Raw genomic sequence first — 13,241 nt, forward strand, 5'->3', positions numbered from 1 at the left:
GCTCTCGGATACTGTGTCACCCGTCAATGAACTGTAAAATAATTCGCGCGGTGGCAAACATGACTCTTCCAATTTTTCTACACAGTCAACATACTCGTATGGGAAGACACCTTTTCGTGTTAACAGATCGAAATTTTCTGTTGATAAATTACTATATTCCCGTTGCATTATGCATAGCTTATCTTTACTAAGAAAAGATGCCAATTTATCGAGACTAGATGCGAGAAATTTGAAAGAATCGATAAATCTTAATTTTATGCAATTTTTCTGATCATTTTTTGTAAACGAAATATATTTTTCTTTTGTTATCGGAAGTAAATCTATTCATCCTTCATATGCTGTAGCTATTTCCTTGATGATAAAATGCACGTCGTAGCCAGATAAGTTATGGAAAACTATAGGAATATAATGCGAATCTTCGTAATTTAAATTGCAATTTGAATGTGCGCTGCACCTCTGAATCGACCGGTTAAATGACAATGATCGCGTACCCGTTCTATTTCATTCGTAAATGGTTTTTCACAAATGTGGCAGTGTAGCGTTCTTAAATTTTTTCCAATCGTCTTGTGTTAAATCCATGGGAACATTAACCGACAGAATATTATTTACAATTTGTGCTAAATCTTTAAGTTGCTCGACGAACCACGCGATACAATTCTTATCGCGATGAAACCGATACATTGATAGCGAATTGTCATACGCACAGTGTACATAATATGCTATGCTAAATACTCGATGATGCTGGTAATTTTTCTCATCCTCAGTCTTCTCCAGGATGCATTGCAAATCGGCGTATACGATAAATGGCATTCGTTCCTTTCGACAGTAATTTTTAAAGCTCAGCCATTTGTCATCTTCGCTTGGTAATATGATAGCGCAATCGTTTATCTTTCCACAGTCCATTGTGTGAATTTCCAAATTGTCGTTCGAACTAAAATAATGTAGACATCTGAAATATAATTTATTTTTGAGAAATTAGAAAAAATATATTTATATATACATATTTTTGTATTTTCCGAAATATATACATACCGATCAGAAAAGAATTTCTTATTCTTTTTCTTACTGACAAGGAACGTTTGGCAACCCGAAAATTCAAAAAATTCTGAAATTTGGTGTACACATAGAGGAGTTCATCCGTAACACAAAAATATTTTTTGTTGGTGCTCAATTTCAGTTTAAGGGGGTGAAACATCCCTTTGAAAAAAATCGGATTTTTTCTTTCCAAGCAAATATCGTCGAAACTATAAGAGATAGAGAAAAATGTTCTGAATAAAAGTTGAATGGCTGCAAGAGTACTTTATAACAGTGATAAAGAAAAATTTTTTTTTTATTTTTTTTAATACTTTCCCCAACCACCTACCTAGTTTTTTTCAAAATTTTTATTTTTTTTTATAAGCAAAATAAAGCTTATTTTATTACGAATTCAACGGTATATGACAAAGCTATGTTGCAACATTTCCATTTTTTTAAAATAATTAAAAACCACTCCATAATGCATGGTACGCGCACACGTCCGTGCACTATGAAAGTGTTCCCCTTCGATTTTGACGAGTCTTTAATACGTTGTCGTACAGATCAAAATAAGGGACACGTATTTTTTTATACGTGCCCACTCTCACTTTTAGGGGTGAAACACCCCTTTGAAAAAATCGGTTTTGTTTTTTCGAAGCGTGTATCGTCGAAACTGTAAGAGATAGAGAAAAATGTTCTGAATAAAAGTTGAATGGTTCGAAGAGTACTTTACAACAATAATTTAAAATAATTTTTTTTTGTTTTTGTGAGATATTTAATTATTATTAACATACATTTCACATAGCTTTCAATTATTTGAGCACGACAATATTACATGTATACTCACGATGACATAAAAGATGAAACTAATTAAAAGAAATCATTGACGTATATGAAGAAATATGTATTATATTTTGTTTCGCTCGTATAAAATTTTAGCCGGGCCAAGAACGAATGATAATCAAGTTATTCTAAATTACATATATTTTTATTATGTACAAGTAGGAGCAAGCATTATACATTAGCGAGCAATGTACATTATTATAATAACGCGGAACCAATTTCTGCCTCACTAGGCCTTCATCAGCCGCTATCATAAATATCTTAATATTAACAAAATATTGTTAAACAACTAAACTTGAGTAAACGACTCTCGAGTAAAAAATAGTTACATATTCTAATTGTCGTGGAAAGTCAAAATTAAAAATTATACAAAATTATAAATTAACGATTTTCACGAGCCTCCCGCCTCTCCCGTAGTATTTGAATTATTGCTCCTCTTCCGCCACCGCGCCGCATGATTTCTTCAGCTGTAAAAGGAGGAGCTGTAGAAGAATTTGTTTCATCAATGAGTGGTCGTACTATATTCACCGGGACACTTGCTTTACAAGTGTCGCATTTTGAAGGCGGAAACTATAATAGATAACAAAATAAAAACAATAATAATAGAAAGTACAAATAATTAATGTATAAAGGTACTTTATTCCTTGCGGAGTACACTGCGGACCTCCGCTCCGCTTACAAAATTTAAACTTCGCAATTTTATTCCTCGCATCCCATCCAACACCTGAGAGAGAGAGAAAGATCATTCATCCATCCATACATCCACACTCATTCTCCGGACCTCCGTTTCCGCCGCATTTTCCTCTCTTCCTTCCACACTCTCATTCACACCCTCAACCACCCTCCTCCCTCCCTCAACTCCTCTAATCTCCTCATCCAAATCTCTCCCTTCCCATCTTCTCCCAAAACTTCATCCACCATCTCCTGCCATCCTTTTTCAACCCCCCAATTCGTGCATTCCTCCCATACGTGCTCCCAAGTTTCCATTCCCCCTCCACATATCCTACACTTCCTTTCTTCATCCCCTTCCCAATATCTATTCCCCATCATCCCGTTACAAATAATTAATGTTATTCATGTAACTAATAAAAGAACTTACTGGAAGATTAGGTTGATAAGATTTGCCACAGCTTGAACAGGATTTCATTTTTCACAATAAAAAATGTTGCAAATATACTAAACTGACGCAAAGCGATAGCACTATATTACTGTTTCATTTATACTATTGTTTTACGTATTTATACTACTGTTCTAATATAGGTATGCTTACATTATTTATTAACTTTACTTCGAACATTATACATTCAAATGTTACGTAAATATTTCTCTAGATGTGCGCGATTTTATAATTAATATTTACGCAGACTGTCCTCGAAATATTTTCGTCATCTCCTATTAGAAAATAGAGTTCCAGGAAAAATCTTATTTATCGTGCATAATAATGTAATAAAATAGCATAATAGTGTAATAAAATAGCATTGAAGTAATGTAATACGTTGCTATTTTTCGAAGTAAAGTTTAATAACATAAAGTCACCTTGATGTCTAGACTAAAAAGAAACTCGGTCTTCGCTTCGCATGTCACTTGGCGCGAGACGCGACCGCGCCTCTTAATTTTGCATACCAGACGATAAATAAGATTAAATAAAAGATTTCTTGGAAATCAATTTTCTAACGTTTAAGCTATTTGCGCAAAATCTATTCGCGCGGTAAATAAATTCATGTAATTGCGTCTTTTGAGTCATATAAATATATCCGAGGAAGTATTATTTCCAGTTTCATTTGCGACGTCAATCAGTTACCATTCTGTCGTTAGTAATCAGTGCTTGACAGAAATTTCTGTAAAATGACGCCGTTTAATGTAGCAAACGTAATAAACATGTTAGCTACTACGTTTCAAATTGCGAGTATAACACAGACACCTATAACACCAGTGGAAATTGAAGTACATAACGAAATTACGAAATAACGAACAAAAATATTTTACAAAAAGCTCAGGACACACGTTCAGTGATATTGATAGATCATGATTACGTGCTTGATTTTGAAGATCCGTCGGAGCCACATTCCACGCAAGTTGTAGAACATATTACGCCTGCAGAAAAAGAAGAAGATGAAGGCAGTTTCGAACCTGAAGAATGCGTTGTTGATGATGAAGGAGGCATAGTCGACTTCAGTTATAAGAGAAAAGCTGTGGAGTTTTGGAAAAGTGGAAAAAAGGCCTGTAGAATTTTAAGTGCAGTACAACACAAATTCCGCAAGGTTAAAGCTTAACATCAACTATACAGGTGGGAGACAAGTTTAGAAAAAGGTGGAACAAATGTAGATAAATTTGCATTTATTGCGGAATATGTACTGCACAAGTTTCAAGAAGCTTGTGATAGAAAATCAATCATTCATGATATGAATTTAAGATTATGGGCCTTGGAGGCAAAGGATCAAGTGGATCTACCCGAATTCAGGGCAAGTAAATGGTGGATTTGGAAGTTTAAAAAAGTACACGGAATTGTTTCTCGAAAAATAACCGCATTCCGAACGCAATTTACATTTAAAGATCAAGAAAATATACAAAATGTCTCAAAAGAATTTGTTTCAAATGTAAAGTCCAAGATCCCAGCTATAGGACTAGAAGAAGTTTATAATGCAGACGAGAGTGGCTTCAACCTTGAAATACATTCTGGGCGAACATTAGCGAAATCAGGAGTGAAAATAATTGAGGCAGCAGTTCAAAGTATATCTTCAACAACACATAGTTATACTATAATGCCTCTTATTTCGGCAAGTGGAAATCTTCTTTCACCACTGTACATCGTTTTGAAGGAGTCTACAGGAACATTTGGACCGAGGGTGGAAGAAACTCTATTTCGTCCAGTTAACATATACATCCAGGCTTCAAAATCAGGAAAACTCACTGCAGAACATTTCAAAACTTGGTTCACCGAAGTATATCTACCGAATACTGGCAGTAAAATTATGCTTCTACTTGACTCATGGACGGGACACTGCCCGAGCCAGCTAGAGCAACATGTACCACAAGGTAAAGAAGAAATACTCACGATGACATAAAAGATGAAACTAATTAAAAGAAATCATTGATGCATAACGATAGCAACTTACATTACTTCAATGCTATTTTATTACACTGTTATGTATACCGCACCATAAAAAAAGATGAAACTCTATTTTTTAACGTTAAAATATATATATAATAATTACATACAATTAGGCATGATTTATATATATAATTTTACGTATTTTTATATAACCATACATAATTGTTTACAGTGATATATGTATAGATAGATATACAATATTTCTCTTCAGCTTACAAAAGATTGTCAAGAAGGAGTCTTGGTTTACAATATTACTCTAAAATTCATGCATCCATTCACACAATTCTACGCGCTTGCTACCTATTCTTCATCTTCCTATTCTCTACCTATATACATCTCTACGCACTTTATAAATATTTTACCTTTTACATTTTTAGCAATTATATAATGATTACAGAAAGTTGTGTGCAATTATTATATATAACTATCACATAGTTTTTATATATATTTACATATATTTACATGAAAATTACGGATTATATGTGCTACAGTAATGATAGTCTTCGTAAAAATGTTTGAAACAAAAATATTCGCCACACCATGCACAACGCATAAATGCGGCCTTTCCACAGATACTACATTTTGGCACATGCTTTTCAGTTTTAAAATAACAATATTCTACAGGGTTTTGAAAGTGGTCGGGACGCGTTTCTACATATCCGCTTTTAAACCACGAATATTTAAAAAGGTTTTTAAATCTAGGTGAAGATAGTTGATTGTGAGTTAATGATTGTAATTTAATTATTTCATTACGGCAGTGCAAATTAATATCTTCCTCTTGAAGAATGACATTATCTGAAAATGTCCGCACAAAATTTTTCCAAATTCGGAATCCAAAGACATCTAGAGGCTGAATGATACCCGTCGTCTTCTTTGGAATGGTTAAAAATGTAACTTTTTACCTTGTGGTACATGTTGCTCTAGCTGGCTCGGGCAGTGTCCCGTCCATGAGTCAAGTAGAAGCATACTTTTACTGCCAGTATTCGGTAGATATACTTCGGTGAACCAAGTTTTGAAATGTTCTGCAGTGATTTTTCCTGATTTTGAAGCCTGGATGTATATGTTAACTGGACGAAATAGAGTTTCTTCCACCCTCGGTCCAAATGTTCCTGTAGACCCCTTCAAATGTACAGTGGTGAAAGAAGATTTCCACTTGCCGAAATAAGAGGCATTATAGTATAACTATGTGTTGTTGAAGATATACTTTGAACTGCTGCCTCAATTATTTTCACTCCTGATTTCGCTAATGTTCGCCCAGAATGTATTTCAAGGTTGAAGCCACTCTCGTCTGCATTATAAACTTCTTCTAGTCCTATAGCTGGGATCTTGGACTTTACATTTGAAACAAATTCTTTTGCGACATTTTGTATATTTTCTTGATCTTTAAATGTAAATTGCGTTCGGAATGCGGTTATTTTTCGAGAAACAATTCCGTGTACTTTTAACTTAAACTTCCAAATCCACCATTTACTTGCCCTGAATTCGGGTAGATCCACTTGATCCTTTGCCTCCAAGGCCCATAATCTTAAATTCATATCATGAATGATTGATTTTCTATCACAAGCTTCTTGAAACTTGTGCAGTACATATTCCGCAATAAATGCAAATTTATCTGCATTTGTTCCACTTTTTTCTAAACTTGTCTCCCACCTGTATAGTTGATGATAAGATTTAACCTTGCGGAATTTGTGTTGTACTGCACTTAAAATTCTACAGGTCTTTTTTCCACTTTTCCAAAACTCCACAGCTTTTCTCTTATAACTGAAGTCGACTATGCCTCCTTCATCAACAACGCATTCTTCAGGTTCGAAACTGCCTTCATCTTCTTCTTTATCTGCAGGCGTAATATGTTCTACAACTTGCGTGGAATGTGGCTCCGACGGATCTTCAAAATCAAGCACGTAATCATGATCTATCAATATCACTGAACGTGTGTCCTGAGCTTTTTGTAAAATATTTTTAATTTCGTTATGTACTTTAATTTCCACTGGTGTTATAGATGTCTGTGTTATACTCGCAATTTGAAACGTAGTAGCTAACATGTTTATTACGTTTGCTACATTAAACGGCGTCATTTTACAGAAATTTCTGTCAAGCACTGATTACTAACGACAGAATGGTAACTGATTGACGTCGCAAATGAAACTGGAAATAATACTTCCTCGGATATATTTATATGACTCAAAAGACGCAATTACATGAATTTATTTACCGCGCGAATAGATTTTGCGCAAATAGCTTAAACGTTAGAAAATTGATTTCCAAGAAATCTTTTATTTAATCTTATTTATCGTCTGGTATGCAAAATTAAGAGGCGCGGTCGCGTCTCGCGCCAAGTGACATGCGAAGCGAAGACCGAGTTTCTTTTTAGTCTAGACATCAAGGTGACTTTATGTTATTAAACTTTACTTCGAAAAATAGCAACGTATTACATTACTTCAATGCTATTTTATTACACTATTATACTATTTTATTACATTATTATGCACGATAAATAAGATTTTTCCTGGAACTCTATTTTCTAATAGGAGATGACGAAAACATTTCGAGGACAGTCTGCGTAAATATTAATTAAATCGCGCACATCTAGAGAAATATTTACGTAACATTTGAATGTATAATGTTCGAAGTAAAGTTAATAAATAATGTAAGCATACCTATATTAGAACAGTAGTATAAATACGTAAAACAATAGTATAAAAGAAACAGTAATATAGTGCTATCGCTTTGCGTCAGTTTAGTATATTTGCAAAATTTTTTATTGTGAAAAATGAAATCCTGTTCAAGCTGTGGCAAATCTTATCAACCTAATCTTCCAGTAAGTTCTTTTATTAGTTACATGAATAACATTAATTATTTGTACTTTCTATTATTATTGTTTTTATTTTGTTATCTATTATAGTTTCCGCCTTCAAAATGCGACACTTGTAAAGCAAGTGTCCCGGTGAATATAGTACGACCACTCATTGATGAAACAAATTCTTCTACAGCTCCTCCTTTTACAGCTGAAGAAATCATGCGGCGCGGTGGCGGAAGAGGAGCAATAATTCAAATACTACGGGAGAGGCGGGAGGCTCGTGAAAATCGTTAATTTATAATTTTGTATAATTTTTAATTTTGACTTTCCACGACAATTAGAATATGTAACTATTTTTTACTCGAGAGTCGTTTACTCAAGTTTAGTTGTTTAACAATATTTTGTTAATATTAAGATATTTATGATAGCGGCTGATGAAGGCCTAGTGAGGCAGAAATTGGTTCCGCGTTATTATAATAATGTACATTGCTCGTTAATGTATAATGCTTGCTCCTACTTGTACATAATAAAAATATATGTAATTTAGAATAACTTGATTATCATTCATTCTTGGCCCGGCTAAAATTTTATACGAGCGAAACAAAATATAATACATATTTCTTCATATACGTCAATGATTTCTTTTAATTAGTTTCATCTTTTATGTCATCGTGAGTATACATGTAATATTGTCGTGCTCAAATAATTGAAAGCTATGTGAAATGTATGTTAATAATAATTAAATATCTCACAAAAACAAAAAAAAATTATTTTAAATTATTGTTGTAAAGTACTCTTCGAACCATTCAACTTTTATTCAGAACATTTTTCTCTATCTCTTACAGTTTCGACGATACACGCTTCGAAAAAACAAAACCGATTTTTTCAAAGGGGTGTTTCACCCCTAAAAGTGAGAGTGGGCACGTATAAAAAAATACGTGTCCCTTATTTTGATCTGTACGACAACGTATTAAAGACTCGTCAAAATCGAAGGGGAACACTTTCATAGTGCACGGACGGGTGCGCGTACCATGCATTATGGAGTGGTTTTTAATTATTTAAAAAAAATGGAAATGTGGCAACATAGCTTTGTCATATACCGTTGAATTCGTAATAAAATAAGCTTTATTTTGCTTATAAAAAAAAATAAAAATTTTGAAAAAAAATAGGTATGTGGTGGGGGAAAGTATTAAAAAAAATAAAAAAAAAATTTTTCTTTATCACTGTTATAAAGTACTCTTGCAGCCATTCAACTTTTATTCAGAACATTTTTCTCTATCTCTTATAGTTTCGATGATATTTGCTTGGAAAGAAAAAATCCGATTTTTTTCAAAGGGATGTTTCACCCCCTTAAACTGAAATTGGGCACCAACAAAAAATATTTTTGTGTTACGGATGAACTCCTCTATGTGTACACCAAATTTCAGAATTTTTTGAATTTTCGGGTTGCCAAACGTTCCTTGTGAGTTGTGAACTCATGAGACGGGACATATTCTTTATCAACGCAAAATGTCCCACATTGTCATCCTGCACGTATAGCAGATTTATATGTTTGTCCATTTTTTGTTCGGTGAGTCGTATAGGAAAAATAGATAATTTCTTCTCCTCGATGCAGTATAGATTAATGGAGATTTTGTTGAGAATTTCAAACTTTTTAATTTGTGGCAGTGTCATTGGAAACTCAATGCCTTTCAGATTTAATACCGTAGAATAATGTGGATATGAAGATTCTCGATCTGTATTCCTTTCAGCAGGATGCAGACTGGCCACCACTGACCATGCAAAACATGCATTGTCATTTGATTTTACATTAACTACCGCTTTCTTCATCATAATTTTACTTGGTAACTGGATGTTGCATCCTGCATGCAAAGGGTTATATTTGTTTATATTTATTGTTAAATTTAGTATACGCGACAACGCCCATCCGCTATCGCGTTCTTGGAATTCCTCCAACGATGCTAGGATTATCTCGATGACGTGTAACTGGTACCACTCATGCAAATCGGAGCATTGAAAGAGTTCATAATTTCTTGTTGTGATACACTTATTAGCGCGTTTGTCACCTGCGACAAATTCACCATTAAAAATAGCGTTTATCTTTACGTTGCCATGTCTCTGCATGACACTTTGCTCGTGTTCAAGCACAATTTCTCGCGCATCCTCTAGAAATTGATACGGTTCAATGTGTTCGAAATTAATCACAGCACCAGTCAGTATACGACTTTCAAAAACTGTATCTATCTCACGCCATCGGAGTCCAGCACTATATCCAGCGCCCATTTGCACAAACCGTCCACGCATCATTTGTTTCAAACCTTCTAGTCGCGTGATACAAGCGATCACAGATTGTCTTCCGCCGATTGACAATCGCGGATATTTACTGCGGCTACGTCCATCTAGCGATTCGATGAACTCGATACAACGTTGCTCCCACGCCATATACTCTTTATGCGTATTCAATCGAGTGGATTGCTCCACCAAATCGTGCTCCATTTGCTCCATTTTTACAATGTGCTTGACTGCATAGACTGATGGGATGCATCGCGATCTTGTCATTTTATAATGACACCATCACTTTAAATGTTATTCACAGTGTATCATTTGATACATGTCTAAAGTCTTCTTAGCTGTCATAAATCGGCGCTTGTAAGATTCACATGTATATTTGATATCACTGACTTTGTAAAATTATTAAATGATCTCATCGTGATATCAAATTACTTTTAAGCGAGTCACAGCAGGCGTTCGCTAAAAATACAAAACTGTCACATTTGCTCCATGACTTCATCGTAATGTCAAATTATATTCAAACGTGTGTCTAAATTAATTTTATAGATCTGTGATATCAGCGCCTATGATATCATCACAGCTGCTGTACTCTGACGCATGCTTTTATGCTGAAAATGCAAATCTGCAATACTATATGATTTCATTGTAATATTAAATTACATTCAAACGTGTCTAAAACTGAGTTTTACTATCCTGCGATCTCATCACATCTGTCAACGCTTGCAAGATTTACGTTTGAATATGTGTATGATCTCATCATAAAATATGTAATTTCCACATTTGATGTCGATATGGTGGTGGGGATTATAAAATAAAAAGAACTTTAAAAACGTTACTCTCATCAGTTGCTCATTGTTAGCGGACAACTCTTGAAAAATACGAGAGAAATGGCGAACTACTACGTTCCAATCCAAACCGAAGCATGCGAGAAATCGTAAGTATCTATACATTTTTATACATTCCTTAAATTATATTTTTCATATTTTTGCTTCTACATATCCATATTTCTTATTTACAGAACATTGCCACACACATCAATGAACTACTATATTCCGATCCAGACCGAAGCATGTGAGAAATCGTAAGTATCTATAATTATTTTATATACATTTTTTCATATTTTCATATTTTCATATTTCATTGTTTCTTATAAAATCTCTATTTTATTTATTACTTATAGAACATCATCATCATCATCATCATCATCATCATCACCATCATCATTATTATCAATATTTTTTGTTTTATCTCATTAATCTGTAATCTTATTTACAGAACGCCACCACGATACACATCACACATTTTGGGGAGAAGGTTTGCACTAACTCCTACATCTTATAAATGGTTGGATATCGGAATCAACGCAGGATCTATATCCTACGTGGAATTGGTGCTGGGTGACAACCGCGGAAATCAAATTGCTCTGCCTTATAAAACGTGGAGATCGTTGATTGAGAAACGTATGGACATCGAGGGACTTATGCAGTCAAAAACGGCTCCATTATTGATTCACGAACTGATTGTGCAGCAGATTAAACTGCATGAAGAACATATTATAAAATTAATATTACACAATACTTATATTTGCATGAAGCCTGCAACTGTATCATTTATGTTTGAACTTGAGCATTGTATTGAACATGTATATTTCGCACTGTGTCAGAATATGAATAATGTTACTGACAAATATAAATATTTTGTAACTTACTTGCGTCAGAATTGCATCACTAATAAAAACGATGCAGTAAATATTTTGCGAAAAATTTATGATAAAAGTTCACATATTGAATGTGAATTAATAGCTTATGCTTCAGATAATATTGCATACGATTCGCTAAATGACAAATAAAATATTATAATATGTACAAATGTGAATATTGCATACGATGTGTTAAATGATAAATAAAATGTTATTATCATGTTATGTGCAAATTTGAAATAATAATAATAAAAAATGTGTAAATTGAAATTGAACTTTTGATTATTTTTCCTATCCTTAGCGAATGAGGCTGATAGCTATTCATTGTGGTACAACGTGGTTGTCACAGCTGTGACAATGACTTGAGTTTCTTTTGTTACCAAGAACTCAGTTGTAAGATGAGTATTAAATTACTACTGTCAAAGGTTTTTGACTGTGGGATTTAACATCTCGTAGATAAATCACGTACATTTTGTACTATAAAATGATGGGCTGCGCTCCTTAGCGTCAGTCATAAGGGACTGTCGTCGTCGTCGTTTGTATCTCGTGTGCATTAAAAAATCTCACGAACAAAAAATGGCATACTTACGAGTAAAATACCCATGTAATGGAGTAAGTATATTTATAATATACTTAATATTGTTTGAATATACTAAACGACTGATTGAATATACTAATATACTGAATATTGTTTCGTGTCACTAGTAGAATACATGTATTTTTTAATATTTTATTAAATAAAATTTCATACTTTACAGCACATTAGAGTTGGAACCGAAAAAATTGTAAACCAGGTGTCTCTTCAGAGAGAGATATTACTAAAATATACACCAGCACAGGTATTGTTTTATGATATTTATATATATTGGGTTTATATTACACATTATAATGCTTCTTTTATTTTTCCAGAATTTTACAATAAAAGTAAATGATATAGAAAAAAACGTTAAAATAAGAGTGATAGATGGGACCTCACGAACGGTATGTCTGTGTATAACTATGTGCATGTGAGTACACATGTGTTATTTTGATTAATAATAATATATATATTTTCTTATTTTTACAGAATGGAGATGAAATAGCATCATGATCATCATCATCATCGTCAGCATCATCATCATCATCATCATCATCATCATCATCATCATCATCATCATCATCATCATCAGGATTATACATTGTGAGACGAATCCCTCCTAAATGGTCGCTGACGGAGGCACAAAATAGTAAAGAGTTATATATCGAACCACGAGAGCTTCGAGTTCGTTGGGAGACATCATTGATGTTTGATGAACCGCAGGTGTGTGTGTGTGTGTGTGTGTTTGGTATTTAAATTATTAATTACTTTATATATTTTGGATCCACAGAAACTACGAATCGAAGATCTCGAGGTAATAGGTTTCATAAATATACAAAAAAAAATAAAAATTGAAAAAGAACGAAAAAAACTGCGAGATGAACTGGACTTCTTATGGTGCGAATCA

The 13,241-nt window shown here is 33.7% G+C and overlaps 3 protein-coding genes across 6 annotated transcripts; 2 read left to right on the plus strand and 1 right to left on the minus strand.

Annotated features, from left to right (window-relative positions):
• Window positions 1–1,907: 1,907 nt before the first annotated feature.
• Window positions 1,908–7,452, minus strand: LOC120359377. Of its 4 annotated transcripts, none has more exons than XR_005576144.1 (2): window positions 2,957–4,095; window positions 1,908–2,427 (listed from the first exon to the last, which is right to left on the minus strand). XR_005576144.1 is itself a non-coding variant. In XM_039456604.1 (2 exons), exon 1 carries the CDS (start codon window positions 7,042–7,044, stop codon window positions 6,091–6,093), a length of 954 nt encoding a protein of 317 aa, XP_039312538.1. In that variant the 5' UTR covers window positions 7,045–7,452; the 3' UTR covers window positions 1,908–2,324; window positions 5,872–6,090. The 4 variants fall into 4 exon arrangements, 3 of the variants coding, with proteins under 3 accessions (XP_039312538.1, XP_039312537.1, XP_039312536.1); XM_039456604.1 differs by lacking the exon at window positions 2,957–4,095 and adding an exon at window positions 5,872–7,452 and having other exon boundaries at window positions 1,908–2,324; XM_039456603.1 differs by lacking the exon at window positions 2,957–4,095 and adding an exon at window positions 5,872–7,452 and having other exon boundaries at window positions 1,908–2,339.
• LOC120359378 lies at window positions 4,146–8,369 on the plus strand. Its single transcript, XM_039456605.1, has 2 exons — window positions 4,146–4,893; window positions 7,872–8,369. Exons 1-2 carry the CDS (start codon window positions 4,260–4,262, stop codon window positions 7,898–7,900), a joined length of 663 nt encoding a protein of 220 aa, XP_039312539.1. The 5' UTR covers window positions 4,146–4,259; the 3' UTR covers window positions 7,901–8,369.
• A 2,485-nt stretch (window positions 8,370–10,854) lies between these two features.
• LOC120359393 lies at window positions 10,855–11,925 on the plus strand. Its single transcript, XM_039456715.1, has 3 exons — window positions 10,855–10,992; window positions 11,077–11,139; window positions 11,334–11,925. The coding sequence occupies exons 1-3, from the start codon at window positions 10,946–10,948 to the stop codon at window positions 11,905–11,907; spliced, it is 684 nt and encodes a 227-aa protein (XP_039312649.1). The 5' UTR covers window positions 10,855–10,945; the 3' UTR covers window positions 11,908–11,925.
• Window positions 11,926–13,241: the final 1,316 nt, after the last annotated feature.

This window comes from Solenopsis invicta, chromosome 13 (genome assembly GCF_016802725.1).
Source record: "Solenopsis invicta isolate M01_SB chromosome 13, UNIL_Sinv_3.0, whole genome shotgun sequence".
In the NCBI taxonomy this organism is placed as follows: domain Eukaryota; kingdom Metazoa; phylum Arthropoda; class Insecta; order Hymenoptera; family Formicidae; genus Solenopsis; species Solenopsis invicta.